Raw genomic sequence first — 24,485 nt, 5'->3', positions numbered from 1 at the left:
TGTGTGTGTGTGTGTGTGTGTGTGTGTGTGTGTGTGTGTGTGTGTGCGCGCGCGCGTGTGTGTGTGCGTGCGCGCGCGTGTGTGTCACCATGGAGCATGAACACCTGCAATCAAATTAAAATCAAATATCAAAATATTGAATTAATCCAGCCCACAAGTTAGAGTAGACATTACTCCAAGTGTTTTAAAAGACTACTGAGCACCATTATTTTGGGGGGACTCCTATAAGCAACCACTCACTGTCTTGGTTCTCACATCCCTGAGTTCAAGAGCACCAGAACCAGGTGTCATTCATGGGGTGAGTTATACAAGGCAGACATCCCCATGAAAGTATGGAATGTCAATCCATTACTTCAATTATGTTTGGTCATCAGGAACAAAATGTGTACTTTGGCGGAACTGGGAGTATAGACGTTGGCTAATCATCATAATAATAAACATTATAGGCTATTGTCGGCTATTTTCCACAGTAACGAGTGTAGCCTACTAAAGCAGTCATTAAACTCTCAGTAGCCCAACTGTTACAGATGCGACCGGCCAGGGGTGCCTTCCAGAGTATCGAAACTAGGTATCGTTCGTTTTTACATGAACCGATACCCGATAGTATCAATGTCATGCAATCGATACCATTAAAAGTATCGCAGACGATACACCCTACTTGTGATGGACATTTTGATGAATAATTTATTTTTGTCACAGACATACAAACTAACTGTCCAATAATTTTACAAAAGAACATGTTGCAATTTCAGTTCCTTAGTGTATTTAATTTTCTCAGTTCTCTGTCTGCTGGAAATGTCTCGTCAAATGATGTGTGGTTTGTCCACAAGTTCTCTTTCTTCACCATCTTGCTGATGAGACAAATACTTGACAGAGCTCCATCCAGTTCCATGCATGGTACACACATACATAAGGCTTCACTTCCTTCTAGTAGTCAAATGATTGTGGTTTGTCAGAAAGTAGGCTAGCCTAAAGCCGATTACATTTACTCTGATAACTTTTTCCATGGAGCTGCAGAAATAGGTAAAATGGCGTTTTTTCATGGCAAAGGCCGATTAAATCTTGAATAATCCTGGGCATCCGATGTTCCTAGTCTCTTCCACCTAGCTTCTTAGTTTGTTTGCTTAGCTCACCGTTCTTTTAGCTCGTACCGCTATGTCTTGACGTGAGCTTTCCATCGCCGCTGACCGTAACGGCGTTGTGGCACCCGCTCCTGTGGTCGTCTCCTCGATGACTGGGACACGCACAGCCACTGCGTTGTCTGCCTCGGCTTCAATCATGCAGACAACGCTGTCTACGACCCCTATGCTGAGCTGAGGTGTCTCGACTGTTCCAGTTTCCATCCGTCACAGCTGAGGAGCCGCAGAGCCGAATGTCACTTCCTACTCACCCGGGCCCTGTACGAGGAGCAAGACGACGACTACGGCGACCATCGCTTCTACTCTTCCCTCTGCACGGCGGACCCGCTGCACGCTATTCGAGGCAGCACATCAGACCGATAGGATTGTTCCAGAGGGATTAAAGTTATACCATGTAACTTTTTTTATAAAACAAATCTTAAAATTGTCCTAACTGTTAAATCGCTAAAGTTTTAGAACACCCACTCCGTTATTTTCAGCTTCTAAAGCCTTCTCTTTATATGTTTTCTATGAGCCGTGAGGGGGGGGGGCAAAATGACGTCATCTGCATCATCTGTATACGTTGTGTATACGTTGGCCAATCACATTGCGGATCATACACACATGATACACTACCGGCCAATCACAGCTTATCTGCCTTGTCTTCAGGAAGTAGCCTCGCTCAGCTACAGTGTTTACCACGGTTTACCATGGTGAAGGATTCTTAACCTCTTAATCCCCAAATCCTGGCCAGAAAATTACGTTCTACCATGCGTTCTTCCCCTCCACGGATTTGTATCGGTCACGGTGGTTTGCGGCGCCGCTCCGGTGGTCCGCGGCGGTGGTCCGCGACGACTCCGGGCGAAAAACGTCCGAAAAAAGCAATACCCCTACTGACCACTAGTTTAGCAACTTACACAGTATAGCTTTAAATGTGTAGGTTCTGTGTCATCGCCAGAAGGCGCTGTTTCCCATATGTGAACGACTCGTTCGAAATGTACAAAACCGGGGTTACGTTCGTAACCTATGGGTATGGAACCCTTTGGGTACTAAACGTTTTTTCTGTAATGGTGGCCTCTAATTTGCATATTTAGGAGTAAGCTTACCACTAATTACTTAAAAAATCAAACCTCGGTTTGAAGTGAAGCGGTGAATTTGAGCAGTTCCAAAAATCTGCAGCCATTTTGTTGCAAATTAGAAGGTTAAAAACGAATACATTTGTTTGGGTACCATGTTTTTCAGATTCAGCACACTTGAACTATGTAAAATGGCCTGGCTGGTACCCCACTTTTAGACCTACCCCAAAATGCCTCTATAAATCCCATGTCTATGTTTATAACAGCCATTGCATAAATTTGTTCTGCTGTGAATTTCTCATGTAAAGAATGAATTTATCCGTCTGTCATTCAATGTTATATGAGATACTTCAATGGTTTCCAGTGGAAATAAGCCAAGTGCTTTTCTAGGATCTCCTTTTAGTTGACCTTGTACCAGTGAACTGTACCGTCATGAAACTGTACCTTTTCCTATGCAAACTTCTAATAAAGTCTTCAATCAATCAATCAATCAATCAAAATGAATGACAATAAAGAGGAACTTCAACTTGATCACAGAGGAGGAGGGAGCTAGTATTCAGAAGATAGAAGATGCTGATACTGCAACATTTTGTCTTTATATACTGTACATGTTCTCAGGGGAAGTGTCATTTTTGCTTTGTTCTCAAATCCACCATGAAGCTCTTTATGCTACTTCGACTTTTGGCTCTGCTTACTGTTGCCCAGCAGGTAAGAAACCACAAATAAACAGGTTGGGATTTATTGACATTTGTGGTGTATTATACAGTACCTACAGCTAGTGAAAATAATACAAGAACACTCGCCCCAAAATACAATTGCCCCGGGTCAAATCAAATATTCTGTTATTCCTAAACTGTACCTCAGTAAAACTATGCCTACCTAACCCAAATGGGGGCGAGTGTGTTTTGGGGTGAGCGTTCCGGTTATCAGTGAAGATTATGATCTAACAAATTGAAAATATGGATGTAGATAGATAGTACAGATATTTCCATTTGGCAATTTAAACACATGTGCACAATTTTGTTTCAGCAAACGGTGTTGAATCTGTAATTGTATTCATGATATTCCATAGGGTGCATCTTCTCCTGACTGTGTTTGCGAGTTTAAGAATTTGGAGAAGCCTTTCCCTCATGACAAGTTGAGGACTGTGGAGGACAGTGCCTCAAAATGCAATGAGAAGAAGCACACACAACAGAAGGTAAGGGTTTAATGCTGCTGCTGATACCTACATTATCATCCCTTAGTATGGGTCTGTTATCACCGTTGTCATCCCTTAGCTAAGGCTCAGAAGTCTGTCTACTGGCTAACAGGAGGCTGGTAGCCTGGTTATCACCCATGGTCTTATCACTGCAATGCGCATGCGCCAACACACGTTCAGGGGAATAAAAAAAAGTCATAGCCACGCTGGGATTTGAAACTACCAGGTTGGGAATACTAGACATGCGCTCTTACAGAGGATGCTACTGAGACGGAAGTGCCACTGAAATGTTTGTTTTATTGACAAACCGCAATGGAGGCACGCCATCTCAGGCGGCAATGAGCCCCGTGAGACACCGCCGAGCTTAACTTAACTGTCGAGCGGTGTAAACCTCGCATGAGCCGACTCAGCGCCGTTACCGAGTTATGTGCCGTTATGGACAGAATAGTCAATATTATTCCCCCCTAGTTCGCATGCATGGTCAAAGTTAACGCAAAGCAAAAGAAAAAAAAATCAGCCAGCTGCCTGGTTAGCTCACTCAGCAGCGATGGTTAGCAGGGAATCAAAGGCCTCGGTTCAATTCCTGCTAGAGAGGAACGACTAGCAAATTATTCCTCTGAACGTGTGTTGGCGCATGCGCATTACAATAACAATACCATGGGTGATACCAGCCTCCTGGTAGCCAGTAGACAGACTACTGAGCCTTACCTAATAAGGGGGGATAACAGACCCATACTAAGGGATGAATGGGGATATGGGCTGAACCAGGAATGGTTTTCAAGCTTGTTTTGGTAGTTTTTTGGCCCCTGCAACTATACTCTGCTTTAATAAAAATCACATCTCTACAGCCCTAAACCTGAAACGATATTCAAATGTCTGTGAATTTGTATGTACATATTTAATTTGAAAACTAGATGAATGAGTTTTGATGGCATTTCTTACAGTGCAGTGTATAAATAATACAAAATATAAAAAAATCTGCCTTTTCCAGATCCAGGATATAGATATTCTCCTGCTTGCCCTGAAGCATCGCATGCCCCAGCTGGAGGCGATGGTGGCAGAGCTGGAGAAGGAGGATGACGGGGATCTGTACGGAGCCATCACCCTGCAGGTCATCGAGAATGAACAGGCGGAGATCTTAAAGTTCATCCAGCAGCTCAGTAACACCACAGAGGGGACCCAGCTCCTCAACGCTGACACTGAGCAGAAGGTAGATATCAAACCTACCAAAAGACCATGCTATTGAAGATAGACATAGATAGACATGTATTACAAGCCCCACAAAGGTAGACAACTCTGTGTCCTCATAGTTTCATTCATAACGATGAAAGAAAATGATTATTATTATTATTATTATTATTATTTTAAAGAAATGCACTATATGTCAATGTCTATTTGTTATGACATTGTGCGCGGGAACTAATAAATCTCAGGGTGGGCTGGGCTGAGCTTTGAGACATGCGTGCCAGTGCGTTTTTTGGCGGATTTGGGTGATTTCTATAGCGGTTTTGGGGGACTTTTATTACGGTTTCGGTCGGTGATTTCCCCCCACGCAATGGTATAGCAAGGAGCCACAGACAGACAGGCAACACACACACACACTACAATGCCCTGCCCCAGCCATGCAGAATAATAAACGACACCGCAAAGCCCACATCAGAAAAGGGTTAGGGTCTGCACGGCGGCAGACCAGACAGTTTTGCAAATAAGGGAGAGATAAAGAGAGAGAGAGAGAGAGAGCACATTATAAAGTCAATCTTCTTACCTTGTTAAAACCTCACTTTATCCTTGATAGCGAATGAACTGTCCATGATGTCATGCAATAATCCCTTGGTATTAAAGTGATGTGTTGCAAATTATTGAAGCAAAACACACAGTCCACCATAAAGTAATCATGTTTCTGTGTTTACTCCTGCACCGCGCGTGTTGTGATTGAAACCTAGACTGCTTCCGGGTAGATCTGCCGTTTCCCTAGCAACCTAAGCACAACGGTGGGGGCCAGGGTTGGGCAAGGAGGTAGGGAGCGCTTGGTTGTATCCTCTTGGACCGCGCGGAGGTGCCGAAAGTCGGGGGGACGAAGATTTACTATTCTATAACTCGGTAACGGCGCTGAGTCTGCTCATGCGACTGGAGGGGGCTCAGGGGGGGCTGACCAGCTACCAGGGGGGGCTCTAGCCCCCGTAGCCCCCCCCCCCCCCTTCCCGCGCTACTGACATTGTGTAGTAACCGTTATGGTAATTGGTAATGTCATGTATTCGACCAAATCACAATAGGCCTATGTTTAAAAAATCATTCTGCACTCTTAATAATAACTTATACAATAGTGTCATAAAAATACTTTTCTTTGACCATCATTGGAATCTTTTATAAAGGGTTTCCACGCAAACATTTTCAATTCCAAACAATCACAAAGGTCATTATAAAAAATAAAACATAAATGTTTTACAGCTGCAGGAAATGAAAGAGGAGATGGGAGATCTGCAAACGTATGACAGCATGCAGGTTGTGCAGAGAGGCCAAGCCAACACTCGTCTGAAGAGAGACCTGGACCAGTGCAGAAATGGACACCCCACAGCCCCGCCCACTCAGCCTCCACAAGGTACCAACTCTGAATAGTTTTAGCAGATTAATCATCACAATCGATGCCTGTCCATGTACACGTGACACACACTTGTTATAATTTTTTGTGGTAACCTTATTTTTGCTACCGATTTCTTTCTGAAATTATGCCTCTGCTCTTCCCCTCCCCTCCCCTCTCCTCACCATTCCAATCATTCTTTATCCCACTCTGCTCAGGTAACTGCCCTCTTGGACATAAGGTGAATGTCACTGGGCCCAGGGTCACCACCGTAGCGACTAGTGCACAGCCGTATGGGGCCTGGGGTCGCGATCCTAAACCTGCAGCAGGAAAGGAGAGCTGGTATTGGCTGGTGATGTTGACAACCAGCAACGTACATGCTAATTATGTACGCCGCTTCTCCAGTCTGAGCGGCCTGATTGTTGGAGAGAGTAGTCCAGGTAAAGCACCTTTGTGTTTCATAAAAGGGCCATTAATTGTGATTGATAATCTAGTCTATGGGCCTGTGACATCAAACGGATGATGAATTGGGAAGGATTTGACCATCTGTCAACATTTGACGTGACCACTTCTGACGTTGCGCCTGCTTTGTTTCAAGTGTTTTAGTTAACTTGTCTACATTTTACGAGTTAGAAGTGAGAACGACACTTCTGCATTCCCATGTGGGCAGGACTACCAGGATGTTTGTCATGTCAAAACGTTGACAAATGGCCAGATCAGGTGTTAGTCCAAGCCTTCACTATAGTACTACTTGGATCATTTTTCATCGTTTTTCTAATCCCGTCAGGAGCGGAAATAACTTGGCGCCCGGAACCCACGACCGGAACCTCCGGTGCCGTGCACCTCCAAAATGATTCCCTTGTTTTACATTTGTTTGTTATAACTAGCCCTTACCCGTTCAAAGATATGAGCTCCAAAATGATGTGCAGTGTGTGGGTTATGGGATGTGCACTGTGCACACAGTATATGAGGGATGAAAAGTAACTTTAACTGGTGCTTGCATGATGTAGGAGCATCAATGTAAGAAACCCGTTTCGTTTAATGGCTACAGAGATACTGTTCCCCCCCCCCCCCCCCCCCCAGCCCGCCCGCCCACCCGCCTGCACACACACCCGCCTGCCTGCACACACACACACACACACACACACACACACACAGAGCTGGTTAAACATTTTGCCTCAAGCTAGATGCAGAATAGATGTGCCTCATGCTAGATGCAGAATAGATAGTAGATACACCATAAAAATGCTAATATACAGCATACGATTTGTGAAAGTGACAAACGGGCTTCACAGTTATGTCAGGTGTGTTCATATGCTTATGGTGATGCGATTTCAGATCAATTGCTCCAGCCACTGAGGAGAAACGCTGTGACAGACAGACACTCACTCACTCACTCACTCAGACATTCGCAAAATTATATGTTTGATACTCATTTGATATTTCCATCTTTTATTCAAACTATATTGTGACTAGCAAAACTAAACTATTTAAGTTTGCCTTGAACCAGCCTTTCCTACGTGGTGGAGAGCCTGGTGAAAATATTTAGATCTGGTTGTCCCAGAGGTGAAGTGGCCCTTTAAGAATGAGAACCGGAACACATTTTTATTTTGTAGAACCAATATGCCCATTCTTTTACAGTATATGCCACTCTTGTCCTTCTTGTTGCCTTTTAAGATGTGTTGTGTTGTGTGTAAGTGTTTGTTGCTGCTGTTGTTGATCTGTTGTTTAAATGTGAGACAAAAGACAAATTTCCACACTGTGGACAATACATGAAACTAACTAACTAACTAACTTCTCCACCAGAATCTCCATATATGGGTAGGGATCTCCATATATGGGGTACTGGTCCAATATGTATTAATAATGAATTCAGTCCTGTGTGAATTCCATCCTGCGCAACCTCGCCCTCTGTGCGACCTCACAGGGCCGCTTTCGCCCTTAGGTGTCTTACTGGTTATAGTCCATTTGTTTAAAAACAAGTAGAGTTTAATTTCTTTAATGTATCATTACTATGTTTCTTCTATTTCTTCCTATAGGGCTTGTAAACATCTCTTCCTCCAACCCCGCCACCAACACCATCCAAGGCCCAAATGCTGTACTCTATGGAGAGGCACTGTACTATGGCTGTTATAACAGAGATGCTATTTGTAGATTCGACCTCAAAGACAGTAATGTTACCTCTGTACAGTTGCCCAAAGGCACCAGGTATTTTGTTATATTTATTCATTTACTTACTTACTTATGTATTTAGCCTAGTTATAATTGGCTATCCTGGCATACCAGTGATGAGGTTGGATCAATATTGACAAATAATCTCTGAAAATTGATTTTGAACCCCTTTCGCTTATACACAGAAATCTCTCTCTCTCTCTCTCTCTCTCTCTCTCTCTCTCTCTCTTTCTCGTAGGTTTAACTCTCAGAGTAACTTTTGCATTGGTAGCATTGGTCAATGCTACTCATACACAGATCTGGACCTGGCAACAGATGAGAGTGGTATCTGGGTAATCTACGCCACCTCTGAGAACTTTGGCAACCTGGTGGTGTCTAAGGTAGAGCCGGGTAAACAGCCGACGCTTGGGCAAACCTGGCATACCTCGCTCTACAAGCAAGCGGCTACTAACACGTTTGTGGCATGTGGCATGCTCTATGCCACGCGGTATGTGAGCTCTAGCACCGAGGAGATCTTCTACTCTTTTGACACCACGACCGGAGTTGAGAGGTATGATGTTGGCATACACATCCAGAAAATGGCAGCCAACATATATTCCCTCAACTACAGTCCTGTGGACCACATGCTGTATGTTTACAGTGATGGGAAGATGGTGTCCTACGAGGTAGAGTTTGAGTGACTGGATATTTACCACACCAGTACACTGTTGCAAGCACAGATATAAAAAGCTAGATACCTCATCCGCCACTGCAGTTCATTGGCGTGACTGGTAAAACAGGACTGGCGGAAGTGTGGAAGGCACTCTGCCACTCAAAGTATAACTGCTGACCAATCACAGCGTGTCTTTTCGGGGACGTTCAATTAAAAGGAGCTTTATTGGCATGAGGAGACAAACGTTTACATTGCCAAAGCAAGTGCCTCTGGGAAAGAGGGAGTCCTGCATCTGATTCTCTTACTGAACGTCCCCTTTCACACAACAAAGCGTCCTTCAGAATTCAGGGAAGCTTAAAAAAATGCCAGCCCTCTTTTACCAACGCCCCAGAGCCAGAGGAGGCGTCTTCCTTTCTATGTCTATGGTTGCAAGCATCTATTCTACATACATTGAAACATATGCTAGCATACCCAGTAGTGGACAAAGAACTTAACTCCAGTACTTTAGTCAAACTACTGTATACTCATGGTAAAATGTTACTTGTGAAAGTTGCTCTGTCCAAATTTGTGCTTGAGTTTAAGTACTCCAGTTCTTGCTTTTCAAAAGTAAAAAATATAATGTGAATGTACATTATATTTTTTATTATCAATGCATTCTTGTATTAAAGTTTTGACATTTCCCCCCCAAAATCCAAGATTTTCAGATTTTTACTAAAAAAAATAACAGATCTACAAGCTATTGTTGTATGTTGTAACATGAGCTTAAAGATCTCTTCACTATATTTGAGTGGTTGATTTATAATTAACTTTTTTCACATCCCAGAAATGTAGTGGAGTCAAAAGTAAAATATTTGTCTTTTCATTTAGAAACATTTTGTTAAAGGTTTACTTTATACATTATAAAGTATCCAAAAACTACTGTACTCAAGTAAAATATGGATACTGTATTGTATTGTATATTGTACTTAACTGTCCACCACAGTGAATAACACATAAATAACCATAACATGCATTTATGATGTATATATGATATCAAACAAAAATGCTCTTCATGTCTAAAAAGCTCAAATAAAATGAAAATCTATTCAGATTTGCTCCATATTAGTGGGATTTATGTCGTAATATCCACACATTTACCATGAACAGAGGGTGTACTGTATATGATTGACGACAACTGTGTAAAATTCTCAGACGTTTGACTTGAAGTCTTTATTAATTTATTCATTACTTGTTCAGTACATGGACAGACACAGCTTACTTTATATACTGTATGTATTTATAATATATTTAAACTTTACAGTTCACATCTGAATGACGACAAAGCAGGTAAGTGTCCTTCTATCTTTGTGAATAGAAACAAGCTCAAGGGAAGACTCACAATATCAAACAATCCAAAGAAGAAGAAAAAAACAGAACTTATTGCTCAATACAAATCAATCAGAACGCTTGCAGTAATAATAATAATAGTACACATGAAACAATATAATTATACCAATACGATGTCCCTATCGCTGCTATATAAAAAGAGAAACGCAAGGGGACAATATTTGTCACAACTGTGTTAGAGTGCTCAGTTTGGCTAACCTGCTCTACAAATAGAAAGTATCTACAAGTGCAAGGAGCATAATGGTCAGTAGTACATTGTCAGTGTTCAGACAGCAATGACAAAAAGCGATCGAGTGTCCTTGACAACAACAATGCAAACGTTTTCGGACTCTGGACAAATACTGGGAGTGGAATTCTAGAAAGCTAGTTCCATTTCAGCCCACAACCCATTTGTGTTTATGTGTCAACCGTGGAATTGAATAGACCTTGACAACAACCAGGGAGGATCTTGGGTTCTATATGGGAGGGTTGGGGTTCAAAGGATAAGAATTCTGGGCGCCAGACATTTTGTGAGGAGATTAGAGGAGATAATGGACACGTTGACATTACCATACAGCACTTCAAAGGGACAAAATACATTCAGGAGCGCCCCCTGGCAGTACACCTAGGAATGTTGGAGGAGGAAACCAAAATAGCCCAGCAAAGGGTCTAGAAAAACACAACAATGATGCTCAATGATATTCATATGCCAAAGCCTGATATTATACTTGGTTGCACGTTGATGCCGTGTGCCGGAAATAACTGATCTACAAGCTCACAACGCGGCATGGTTGCACACGACACCGGCATGCAGCCACATATAAATTAAGCATTATTCAAACAGGCAAAATTATAATATCGGTGAGGTGTCTGGGGTGCATTCAATTCATTTAGGAATAAGAGATATTTGTCGTAATCCAATATGCTCTTAAACTCTATCCTTATATCTATCTCCATCTATATTTCACACTCTTCCAGGGTGGTTTTCGAAAACTTTATTAGACTTCTAAAATAGGCTATAAATAACACAAAACAGCAGTTAATCTCCATCAGCTAATTCACATTCCTGCCATTGTTATCATCAAGCGGACATTCCTTCATTTATATGACTCATCTTCATTTGGTGTTCAGAATCAATCGCTCTCTCTCTCTCTCTCTCTCTCTCTCTCCATCATAGCCCTGTCTATTATGATGTGCCTTTGATCAACTCTTATTAGGGCCCCATAGTGCAGGGGAAACACAACTACGACTAGGAACGCAAAAGTGACTTCAGCTCATAGCCCTTTAGGGTGCGACTGGGTGTGGCTGTGAGAGGCGGGGCACCATATGTTTTTGTGGGAAGGGGTCTATTTTGTGGTGGGTGGGAGTTGCCCTATACATTCTGAGCTTGGGGCCCAAATGGCTCCAAATAAGCCCCGTCTCTTACAGGCCACCCTAGGAGAGCACACCGGTAGCAGTGGAAGCTACGACCATTCCATCTCGGCAGAATGGAAGGAAGAAAGGTGGACATTCTAGAAAAAATAAATATGGAATATCTGTTCAACTGTAACTACTCTACAATACTACGCAAACTGCTGGGGAGGAGACCTGTGGATTCCTAATATGAATTTTAATAAAGGTTGTCCAGCACTACTGCAGATAACAGTACACAGTAAATACTGTAGCTGATGAATACTGCATGTATGTTGAGGTTCTGATTGCAACATCGCCACACTACCCACATCTGCTTAAACACTTTTACTGCCATTACTTTGAAGGGACCAAGGGATGCAGACTGCCGCGACTTCCTCCCACAGGCGGTCGCTCTCATTTTGAAAAGCCGGGATGAAAATCTGCGTATTTTTGGCCACTTTACTTTTTGTCAGCCTCAACCCAGATGTAGTTTAGAAAGTCACCAAAAATGGCGGCACGCAGCAGAAAGCCAAAATTGTAGTGCTATTTTGCCGTGAAAAATGCCAACTTGGGATCAAAATGTATTTTTTCAAGATAATGAGGCTTCTTTATTGCAAGATCAATGGGTTTCTATGGAGGATGTTCACTTTCAGTGCACGTCAACGTCTTTTGTAAACAAACCGCCGCCATTAGCGATCACCACTGGACAGCCCAGACGTACAGTAAGTCAAAACAAGTGTACTGTATTTACAGTAAGTTTGACAGTCAGACTGTCAACGGCAGTATACAGTAAAGGCTATCAACAACGAGCTGGATCGTCAACAGCAGTAAGAATGTTAAGTGTGGGGATTCCCCACTGGGGAATGACATAGGGCAATATCATTTGTGTATTAACCTGTGCCTATATCCCTTCGGTCAATTCCCTTAGAAAAGCCTGTGTGCATTTGTGAGAGGGTAGTGTAGTGTGCAATGTGTGCACATGTTTGTACAGTATGTATGTACAGTATATGCCACTTTGGTATTTCAAACATGTGGGGCTGGATGCAGTAATAGGAGAGTAAAGTGGGCTCTCTAGGATCCCATCCTTTGGTGTCTGCGACGGGAAAAACATAATCTGGTGCCAGTGTGGGTCTGGTTCTGCCTCGGCCCCCCTGGTCTGGTTTGGTTTGGGTCAGAGTGTGATTGTCATGTAAGAGACCACAAAGAACCGACAACGGTCAGAACCACTTATGGTGTGTTTGGCTGCATTCAATATGAACTTAAGAAGAACAGTGGCTTTTTCATCCTTAACTATTTCTTCTCCAACTTGCCGAGCTAGTTTACAGTACCGTATATATATATTTTCTGTGATGTTGTGAATCTTCATAGGATTGTCTCCACATAGAAGACATTATTATGTGATTTAAATAATTACAGGGGTGTACACTACAGCATGTTGCTTGGCAAAATAGTCTCACTGACCATTCCTGTGCAAGTGTTACACTTGTACTGTACATCACTAATGGAACACTGTGTTGTGCTGTCTGTCTATAGTCCTGGACATGCCCCCCCAACACTTGCGTCCTATAACCAAAAAGTGACAAGACACTTGGTATTCCACCCACTCACTCACTGACACAGAAAGAGATACTTACATACAGAGATGAAAATAAACTGTTTGGAAAGTTAAAATACCGTACTTTTTTTTGCACCCCCTCCAATTCACTGTTGATTTTTTTTCCACTCTTCACCATTGCCTTTCTTTCACCTTCTTAAAACACACTTGTTGCCAGGATTAAAAAGTGACTAATCTATTCAATTGCCAACATTTTCGTACCTTTTAATGTGCACGATGTGCACGGGTCCTGCATAATGCAAGGATCATGCACCACACGTGTGCACGCCATTCACAGCTTTCAAACAAAAAAATCTGTTTGGAAATCCGTTCAGGCATGCAATCATGCCAAAACCGGAAGTAGGACGTTTTTTCATTATTATTATTATTTTTTTTACGATCAACAGCAAAACTCGGGTTTGGCACAGGGACATATACGGCCCAAACTCAAGAAACTCGTGTTTGGCAACAAGGTTGTCATGACTCGTTTTCATATCTGTGCTGTGTGAAAATCACAAAAGTAATTGTGCACGTCTTCCATTTTCTGTGGGTATAGCTGAGACATAGCAGGGGCTTAATGTACATAATACAGTATATGTATTTCTTTAGTGGAGCGCAAAAAAGGGAATTTGATACAATGAGCAATGAACACAAATATGACACTTTGAGAAGAAAAGTAGCAAAGCGTTGGCTAGGCCTTCAGTGTACATCAAGTGGATGTTTCAAGGTGTTAACGGGACACGGGGGGCGGGGGTTAGTAGCAACACATTATGTTATAATACAGTGGAGGAGGGAAGAGAGCGCCATAAGCCACCGGACACTACAGGCCTTTGGGAACCTGGACAGGCCAGCGTATTAACCAAAAGAGACCGTGTTGTTTCCCCCATCAAACTCATTGTTGTCACTACCTTCAGACATTCTCTCTCACAACCTTTAATTTCCTCCATCTCCCATCTTCTGTCATCCCCACTCCCACTCAGTGGTGGAAAAATTACTCACATTCTTTACTTAAGTAAAAGTATCAATACTGCAATGTAGAAGTACTCTGTTACAAGTAAAAGTCCGGAATTCAAAATGTACTCGAGTAAAAGTATGAAAGTGTTGGCATCAAAATGTACTTAAAGTACCAAAAGTAAAAATACAAAATGTTTGAAAATAGCAGATCTACAAGCTCACAACGCGTCGCATAGCTTGTAGATCGGCTATTTTCAAATAGCCAAGGTAAGGTATAAAATAGGGCTAAAGTGGTTTATGTATGTTTTAACATATTATATTTTATATCAGCAAAGTAACTAGTAACTATAGTTTTCAAATAAATGTAGTGAAGCAGAAGTAAAATGATTGGAATTTGGAAATACTCAAGTAAAGTACATATACCTCAAAACTGTACTTAAAGAAGTAGTTCACCCCCAAAATGACTTTTTTTCTATTGATTAGTCACGCCATGGAGAGTAGAGTTCAATAATATTTTTAGTTTTTGTGATAACAATAAATGTACCCCCATTCGTTCCGGATGGGGACCCGTTTCGAAACGGGTCCCCATCCGGAATCAATGGGGGTAAATTTACTCTAATCAAAGTTTTGTCTTAGGAATGCGACAAAAAACTATTATTGAACTCTACTCTCCATGGCGTGACTAATCAATAGAAAAAAAGTCCATTTGGGGGTGAACTACTCCTTTAAGTACATTACTTAAGTAAAAGTCCTTAGTTATTTTACACCACTGGACTCCCACTCCCACCCCTCCCCTTCTCTCCCTGCCGCTGTCGTAAACTCCGCCCTAATCCCTCCTCTCCTCACCGCCCGTCTACCTCTACCCCCCTCCTCCCTCCTTCCCTCTGACTGCTCAGCACGACACCTCCATGGTGTGGGTGACCTGGCCCACCCCCTCCGTGCTGTCGGAGTGGGTGCAGGTGCGGGAGCGGTTGCCCTCCACGGAGCTGGCGCTGGTCAGCGAGGCCGTCCTGGAGCGCGCCAGACGGGTCATGCTGGCGGAGGGCACTGGGATGGATGGAGAGAGAGAGAGAGAGAGTGGGGGGAAACGGAGGGAAAGAGACAAAAAGAGAAGAGAACATTCAGGGAACTACATTTGTGATTTGTTTTGAGCGCGTCGACGCCTTGATGCAAGGAAGAGATGCGGACTAGCTCATGCCAATGCGTGTAACTTAAAGGAGTAGTTCACCCCCAAAATGACTTTTTTTCTAATGATTACTCATGCCACGGAGAGTTGAGTTCAATAATATTATTTTGTATTTGTCGCACTCCTAAGACAAAAAATGGACTATTGTAAATTTACCCCCATTGATTCCGGATCGGGACCCGAATGCATTTGGGTCCCCATCCGGAATCAATGGGGGTACAGTTATTGTAATCAAATTACTGTCTTAGGAATGCAACAAAAAACTAAAAATATTATTGAACTCAAGTCTCCATGGCATGAGTAATCAATACAAAGAAAGTTATTTTGGGGGTGAACTACTCCTTTAAGAACATCTCTGAAGCCTGATTTGTACTTTGTCATACTGTGGAGTTGTGCTCTGTGCGGCATAAATAGCCGATCGTCGCAGTTTATTGTGAGATTGTAGATCTGCTACTTGTGGCGAGCAACTCCGTCGTACGACGAGTATAAATTAAGAGCAGCTTCATGAACGACTGGTGACAAAAGGCAACTGATCGTCTCAAATCACATTCAGGATAAACAGCCGTGGATGTTTGGGATACTTTTGTTAAAGCTTTCAAATGTGTCTATAGGGCATGGCCAGACTAATATCACTGCGTAGATATTAGTCTGGAATCTCTGGATGGAACCTGCATTTCCAAGGGGCAGGTTGAAAGAAATGCCTTTGGTGATTAATGAAATTAACTGGCAGATCCATCTGGTTTCCAGGCTACATTAAAGGCCTGTCCATACTCTCTCCGATCGGAAAGGTCTGGTTCAACTACAAAATGACGTCACTCGGACCTTCTGAAAAGCATTACCCCGAATTAGAGTTCAGAAAGCCGCACGTCGGAAAGTCAGAACTCTCAGACGAAAAGTTCGGTTTTGGACGGAAAAAGAATGGACTGGCCTTAATACTGTAGATTCACCCTATCTTTTCCAGTAGCACCATGCAATGGTCGGTGTCTGTCACATAGCTTGAAAAATAGATCACAGAATCTATTTTTTTAAGTTGCCGTCACTCACTATTTTGTGTAATTATTCTTACTTGCATAACGGAAGGCAATTAGAGAATCTGTATTCTGTACCCAGAACCCAGACAAACAGTCTATTGACATTCTCACTGCTTTAATCCCTGGAGTTATTGCATATAACAATAAAATAAATCCCTTTCTTGAAGTCGAAGATGGAAGATTTAATCATCTATCCTTTGTTTCTAGTCAGGACAAATATAAAAGGGGTGCTTGTCTTGAAACTATGTTTTAGTGTACAACTAGAGCTACTGTAACCGAATGCCATGCAAAGAGCAATATCAGAAATGCAGTGGCAGGGATGGGGGGAGTGGGGATGGTTAAGGTTTGTATATTTCTCAGGGGAATACAAAAAAAAAGCAAAAATACATAATGCAAGTTCATATCCTTGAGACAAAAAAAAATGGAAATGATAACCAAAATTAAAGTTCAAAAGGCTATAATAAAACGAAATAATAAAATGTATAAGGCATTCAAAATGCTGATGTCATCAGAGCAGGGAAGTAATAAGAGGTCAGAGGTGAACAGGAAGGAGGAAGTACCTGGACCTCCACTCAACCTCCGATCCTTCACATAAGGAACTGTGTGAACGGGGCGGGGGGAATACACAGCACAGTACATTATGAATACACAGGGTGAGATTAACAGCACAGTACATTATGAATACACAGGGTGAGATTAACAGCACAGTACATTATGAATACACAGGGTGAGATTAACAGCACACAGTACATGTCCCTGGACTCCCTGCAATAAGTACAGTACACACTACACTGTTATGTTATATTGTAAATAGCCTATGCGCACACTAGGGCATTCACCATTAGTGATTTTTAGTATTCGAATTATTCGACCTCAAAGTATTCGGATAGTCGAATATTCGACAGGACTGGCCAAACTGTCAAATATTAAGTAAGCAAGAGGCGAACATTGTGTTGCGAGGCGTTGTGAGCATGTAGATCTGCTATTTTCACAATATTTATCTCGGGAACCGAGTCACATTAAATGTAATACCTACAATTCCAAGTGCTTGTCAGGGTGGGGGTCCCCAGTTCAAATATGTTTATTTTGGGGGTCACGGCCTAAAAAGGTTTGAGAACCCCTGGTATAGAGCATTAACAAATTCCTCCACCAGGGGCATTGACAACTCATTCTTGTGACTTCCTATCTAGCCAAGCTTTATAAACTAGATATTTTTTAAAGAGAAAACAATAAAAATAACCGAATATTCGACTTCGGTGAACAACGTCGAATAGTGACTTTGATATTCGAATATTTGGTGAATGCCCTAGTACACACTACACTGTTATGTTATATTGTAAATATCCTACGCACACACGCACACACGCACGCACGCACACACGCGCACACGCACACACACACACACACACACACGCACGCACACACACACGCACACACACACGCACGCACGCACACACACACACACGCACGCACGCACGCACGCACGCACGCACGCACGCACACACGCACGCACACGCACACACACACGCACACACGCACGCACGCACACACGCACACACACGCACACACGCGCACACACACACACACACACACACACACACGCACACACGCACGCACGCACGCACACACACACACGCACGCACGCACGCACGCACGCACAGAAGAGTTCTTAACAAACACATATGATACAGACAGAAAGACAATTCACCCTTTGTTAGCCTTCTGGTTGGTCCCTGACTGACCAACCAGCAAGCTCTATCTGCCTTGTCCCGCCCTGGTTCCGCCTTTTTTATGTTGAATTTGCTAAAACATAAATGTTAGGGAAATAAAAACATTTAAAAACATGCTGAGCCACTATACTGCCACTGAGTAGCTCCATAATACTGAAACCAAGTTTGAAATTAGAATTGGGCACTCAGAATAACAATACAAAGCAACTGAATTACAATGGTAGTGGATGGAGTGTCCCACCAAATGTCCCACCAAGACAAAGCAACCAATGGGTGTGAAGAGGGGCGGGACAACGGGCGGGACTTGACAAAGGGTGAATTCCTTACTATCATTCCTCACTCAGTCAGTCATATTTGTATTGTTTAAACACTTACTGTAGCCCATCCCCTGGAGGAAGTACTTGAAGGCTTCAGTCAGTTTTCCAGGCTGTGAAGCAGCAACACATGGTTTTATTCAGGGAGAAGCACAGAATGTTAGAGAGGCAGGGGCTGAAATGTCTAAAAATGGCCTTTTGGTGGAAATCTCGACGACCTCCAAGCTCACAACGCGTTGCAGTGTGTGTGTGACGCGTTGTGAGCTTGGAGGTCTGCTATTTTCAATGCTTGATTTGTGAGCTTGGAGGTCTGCTATTTTCGATGCTTGATTTCTACACAGAAAGGGCAATTCTTTCAACAGAAGATGCTGCATTCAAGTTCAGGAGAGTTTGGACAAGGCAATTCTCTTGAATGCCGCCTTAAATGGCATGGAAAAGGGGGCATTTACGTTTCTTTCACCACAGTAAAAACTATGGTATTCATGGTCTAGAGAGGGCACTTTTTACAGACGGGTAAAGAGGCAGGGGTTCAAGCCCCCTTTATGTGTGTGTGCACATCCCTGGTTTTATTCCATTACTCTTCTCATTTCAAATATGATTACAGATGAACCCTTGCAAGAGTGACACCTTTTGCCTTCCAGAAGCCAATTACCTGTGTGAGCTGGGGCAGTCCACCAGAGTCAGCCATCTGGGACAGAAAGAACAAGAACAGAACAGCTATTCAACTGCTAACAAGCAATGGGAACATGATCATCAATGCCATGTGGTTTGTCCATAAAGTGGAGGATTAACAGACACAGGGTGATAAACACATACAGTACCTTGAGGAAGGTGGTGTTGGTTGGGTCCAGTTTGGAATTGCACTCCACCTGCAAGACAATCACAGCAGCTCTAAATGTGATAGCTCCATCCAGATGTGTGTGTGTGTGTGTGTGTGTGTGTGTGTGTGTGTGTGCGTGCGTGCGTGCGTGCGTGCGTGTGTGCGCGCGCGTGTGTGTGTGTGTGCAGAGGCGGAGCGTGACCCAGATACTGCAGTATGCTGCAGAGATGAGTCACTCCAGGACCAGCATACAAGCACAAAGCCGCAGTTGGAATACACAATGGACAGGTGCGATCAGACACTGATTATTATTAGTAGTGTTATTATTATTTCTCTTTTATCAAATCTTTTTTTTTCTTTTTTCCATAGAATCCGGACTCAATTATGAAAGGATAGACAAATGTATCGTGAATAAAAATAAAAATGAAACAACAATCACCAGGTAAATGTACAACAACTAGTATTAGTATTATGATGATATTATTCTTATGTAGAAAGAAAGATTTAACAACAGTGAAAGTGGTTAAGTGTGTCTAATACATGTTGAAGCAATGAAAACTATTAGCGTTTTTCCTGAAAAGTACAGAACCAGCATTGGAGATACAAGGTTCCAACTCAACAGCTATACAATATCGTCACTGTCGGGCAGAAACCTTGTATCTCCAAGTTTCAAACGTGTACGTTTTTTCATAAAGTCATCATACAAGACTGTCGCACAAAACTAGTGAAAATAGCCGATCTACAGATCGTAGATCGGCTATTTTCACAATCTTGAATCATTTAAAAGAATTAGAAAAACAAAACGAAGGGTTTTGGACATACAAGGTTTCCACCCGACAACAACAACGATATGATATTTGACCCTAACCCTGCCACTACGACCAGATGCTAAACAGCCAAGCAGGCCAGTGGAACAGCAGCGTCACTTTTGTCTGCCTCTGCCAGTCCTATCATCTCAGCCTCATTCTTTACAGAGCAGTGTAACATAACAGGCAGACAATAAGCAGCCCAAGCAAATATAGCACACTGATGTAGGCGTCTCGCATTAGTGGATATATGAACCAAATTAATGTCCTATTTCCATCCGTGACAACCGCTATAGGAGGACCATTCTCTTTACTGTATCTTTATTCCCACGCACGCGCGCGCGCGCACACACACACACACACACACACACACACACACACACACACACACACACACACACACACACACACACACACACACACACACACACACACACACACACACACACACACACACACACACACACACACACACACACAATCACTCACTCTCTCTCCCACTGAGGAGGGATTTGTTTCTAGCCTTGACCTTTGGAGTGGCAGATTAACAAGCACATAGAGACACCCTTATAAATATGTGGGTCACGTCAAACTATACGTAAGAAGCCACAGCAGCACAACAAGGAAAATAAATGGACGGAGACATGCAGCTATATTTCTGTCCATGCCTTACCCCTTATCCCTAAACTTCTTTGCCTTTTTTCACTGTTTTGAGAAACATTTTCAAATACTCCAAATAGCCGCAATAAATTGACACGTAGTGAGCTATTGGAACTATTTAAAAATGATTTTCAAAATAGTGTAGGAGGGTAGAACACATGTACGGTAAGATTGAAAGGAATTAAATATTGTAAGGGAAGGAATTCAAAGGAGGAACTCTGTAAGCCTAATGCATGCTCCTTCCGGAAACGGAGGTGAGATCTACATTTTGACCTCATTCAGAACTTGATCTCTCTTGATTTCTCTATGCCCCTGCACCCCCAGCTGACCTGACTGTCCCAACTAGTTCGGAAAGCCTGTCTGAAACTATACTTTTTTTTTTCTCCCAGATGTCAGACCTCGGAAGGAGCATGTATTGACCTGAGTGTTAATTGAAGTGTCTACGTCTTTTTGAAAAGAATTTATGAAATAGGCTTAATTTTTTTTTAAGATTTGTTTTTGGGCTTTTTAAAGTTGTACTATGTAACTTTTTTTATAAAACAAATCTTAAAATTCTCCTAACTATTAAATCACAAAAGTTTTAGAAGATCCGCGCCGTGAATTTCAGCCTGTAAAGCCTTCTCTGTATGTAAACTGAGATCCTTGCCGTGGACCGGATCTCGCGCCAAAATTGCGTCATCACACTACCGGCCAATCACAGCGAGGGTTATACAACTGCCGGCCAATCACAGCGCATCTTGAAGTGGGGTCGCTATGGCAGCCATATTTGTTGTCGCCCGTTTGTACCATCCCTTCTTTAGGTAATTTCGCCTACCAGGCAGGGTGAAGGAGTCCGTATCTCTGGAATTACTGAACGCACAGGAACAAGGGACCCCTTAAAAGATAGATCTCAGCGAGGTGGAGGCAGACGCGGGGGTCTGAAGGTACGAAAAACGTCCGAAAGACGCGGACGCGACCGCGGTTTGCTATAGGGCTAATGACCACTAGTTGGGCATCTTACACAGTATGGCTTTAAGCCTTTATTTCATAGGACACAGTAAACTGACAGGAAATGGGGAGAGAGATGGGGGAGGACATGTGGCAAAGGTTGTCCGGATCGGGAATCAAACCGGCGACGCCAGCAGGCATCATAGCCTAGTATGTGGTATGCGCCTAGACCACTAGGCCAGCAGGCGCCCCCGAAATAGGCTTAATTGATAAACAGGGAGGATTTGTGATCTGTGAAGTTAGAAGAGGGGGCAGAACCAAACAAAGGAACTGATCAGAAAGGGGAAAAGAAAGTAGTGCTGACTCACCACTCCCTCTTCAGCAGGTGCATTGTCTCCAACAACCAGCATCACTTGACACCTGCACACAGGTGATCATCAAATGATCAGAAATGTACAGCCATGAACACATTGATGTCAAGAGTGTGCACGTGCATGGCCAGATTTTTCTTGTCAGGTTAGTTTTTTCTTTCTAATTCTCAAATGCTGTTTCAGAAATCCCTTCTGAATTTATAGTGCACTTGACTACAGCATATCATATTGTAGTGGTGTCCAAATGTACAGTACAGTACATTTGTTAATTATCATAACCAATATAGTGGACTCATCTTATCTCACAATGCATCGTGAAAAGTATAGGGTACTGGTCTCTATTCAAGGGTCCTGGCCAAAATGGCAGCACACTATTGTCAGTAGTATAATATAGACATAATATACAGTAGACAAATCCCAAAACACAGACATTTATTATGTCAGCTATAGTATAGCCATTGCAACCATGGACTGTTTCAGATGCAGCCACTTGGGAAGTGGCTTGGCAGCCACAAGGCCGAGGGCAATATTGCTGTGTAATAACCACTTCCTCCACACAATGAGGTTTGTGGACAAGCAGAACAGGAAGGAGCACGATAATATGCTTTGGAAACACATGGGCAGCCCCTGTAGAGCAGGGGTTCTCACACTCTTTTATTTCAAGGACCACTTAACTCGGAGAGTTAACTTAAGAGAGTGCAAGTGTACACTTACAGACGTGTAAGGGTCCATTTGAACTCCCTCAACGAACCCTGAGGCTCAGGTTCCCTGGACCCCACGTTTCTCCCGGCAAAGAACCGGTAATGGTTCTTTCTCCCGCCTATGGGATGAACCAGAGGTGTGCTTTTCCACCGAGAACCGAGTTGGTTCCGAACCATAAAAGTTGGTTCGGAACGGGAACCACAAAATCCTTTGTTTTCGTGGTTCCAGAGCCAAATCCTTGGCTCTGGTTCATTCTGGTGGAAACGCAAGCTGGTTCGCAAGAACGAACCAAGGTTCCAAGAAAGTTGAACCGACACTGGTTCTGGAACCGGTTCTTTGCCGGTGGAAAAGGCCCCTTTGAGAACCACTGCTGTAGAGCTATCTACAGCAGATATTTTTCAAGTAAACTTTGGAAGCCAATCAGGATGGAATATAAAAGACAATGTGTAAAGAGCGGAGCACCTGTCAAGGTTCCGGGTTTGGTGCCTTACATGGTTGCCTCCGCCATCTGTGTGTGAATGTGTGTGAATGTGTGAATGTAATGCACATTTTAAAGCACTTTGAAGAAATGCTCGGTGCTATATAAATGCACCATTTACCATTTATGTTATGCATAAAAAATAAATATTATTTACGCCTGTGGATCGAAAAAATAGATAGTTGTCGACAGCCAGTGTGTGGACTTACTTTAATGTCTTGGCATTGATAACAGTCCCACTGCGGTTCATATCCAGGTCCCTGCGGCTGAGATGGACAAGAGATAATAAATTATTGCGTCGGTTAAATATTCATCAAACCAACAGACAGTCCACTTTCACTTAAAACATTTCAAAAACAGCAGATCTACAAATTCTTGTAGACCTGCAATTCGTGTGACTCTGTATGTAGTATGATCAAACTGGGGCCTTAAATTACAACATAAAAAGTCCTGTTTGACAGCGACGATATAGAGCTTACAAGGGCAACTGGCTATCCGGGGGCCACATGCAGCCCCCACCTTCGCTTAATGCGGCCCGTAGGTTAATATCGGTGTACTGATATATCATTGAATTCAGCTGTTACAATTCATGCAAACATAACTCACTTTAAGACTATATTAGTAATTGAATGACTTGTATAGTGGTATTAAAATTGTAGTTTTTTTTATGTCCAAAGTATTTGTATTTAACTTCATAAAGTTAACATAAGTATAACTAAATGCATTTGAAATCAGATCAAAATGTTACATTCAGGATAAAAAAAAAAAAAAAAAAAAAAAGATAATTCAGGATTCCAATTAAAAAATAGCAGATCTACAAGCTCAAAACACTTGGCAGTAACAATATGCAAGGTGGCCCACTGGAGTGAGTGTGGAAATATAGTGGCCCTCTCCATCATCAAACCGCTGATATAGAGGGATGGAAAGAGAAATGTGAGACATGACGAGAGTCTTATTGGAACTTGCGTCATTGTGTGCCAGCATGTGATTAGTGCCCTGACTGACTGCACTACCAATGCGCTGCATGCTTTGCAACCCGCTGGGTGCAGTCATCTGCTGTCCTCGTCATTCTAATCGCTACATACTGACCCTCTTCTGCTTGTCAGTTACTCCTATAGGGACTACTATAGATTATTCTATCCCCCGCCAGCTTGTCCCCAGAGAGTCGAACAACCCCACTACGTCAGCAAGTTGAGGGTGTCTCCACCCCCTTATCTCTAAATATACCATCAACTATTCTCGCTTTTGGTATTGAGCCCCAAGCGCTTTTTGTGGTTAGCATTGCTGGTTGTACTTGCCGCACTGTTTTCAATTAAATATTCAATCAATCAATCAATCAATCAATCAATCAATCAGTATTT

The 24,485-nt window shown here is 42.8% G+C and overlaps 2 protein-coding genes across 6 annotated transcripts in view; one reads left to right on the top strand and one right to left on the bottom strand.

The window, feature by feature from the left end:
* Positions 1-2,848: 2,848 nt before the first annotated feature.
* Positions 2,849-9,181, top strand: LOC308294133 (olfactomedin-like; the record flags this gene model as incomplete). Its single annotated transcript, XM_080736857.1, has 7 exons — positions 2,849-2,902; positions 3,267-3,392; positions 4,384-4,602; positions 5,847-5,991; positions 6,189-6,410; positions 8,010-8,178; positions 8,381-9,181. The coding sequence occupies 7 exons, from the start codon at positions 2,849-2,851 to the stop codon at positions 8,820-8,822; spliced, it is 1,377 nt and encodes a 458-aa protein (XP_080592983.1). The 3' UTR covers positions 8,823-9,181.
* A 5,810-nt stretch (positions 9,182-14,991) lies between these two features.
* The window catches only part of ndrg4 (NDRG family member 4), a gene marked incomplete at both ends in the record, with an annotated part of 73,460 nt that continues 63,966 nt past the window's right edge, over positions 14,992-24,485 (bottom strand). For 4 of the 5 annotated variants that reach the window (XM_080736155.1, XM_080736159.1, XM_080736156.1 and 1 more), the window contains 7 exons: positions 14,992-15,146; positions 16,877-16,915; positions 18,422-18,473; positions 19,013-19,048; positions 19,182-19,229; positions 21,942-21,993; positions 23,334-23,390. In XM_080736155.1, coding sequence (XP_080592281.1) covers positions 14,992-15,146; positions 16,877-16,915; positions 18,422-18,473; positions 19,013-19,048; positions 19,182-19,229; positions 21,942-21,993; positions 23,334-23,390 — 439 coding nt within the window. The remainder of the gene's footprint in view (positions 15,147-16,876; positions 16,916-18,421; positions 18,474-19,012; positions 19,049-19,181; positions 19,230-21,941; positions 21,994-23,333; positions 23,391-24,485) is intronic. The other variant, XM_080736158.1, reaches the window with a different exon arrangement.

This window comes from Nannobrachium achirus (assembly GCF_963921795.1).
Source record: "Nannobrachium achirus genome assembly, chromosome: 11".
NCBI lineage: Eukaryota > Metazoa > Chordata > Actinopteri > Myctophiformes > Myctophidae > Nannobrachium > Nannobrachium achirus.
This window is presented reverse-complemented; position numbering and strand designations above follow the sequence as displayed.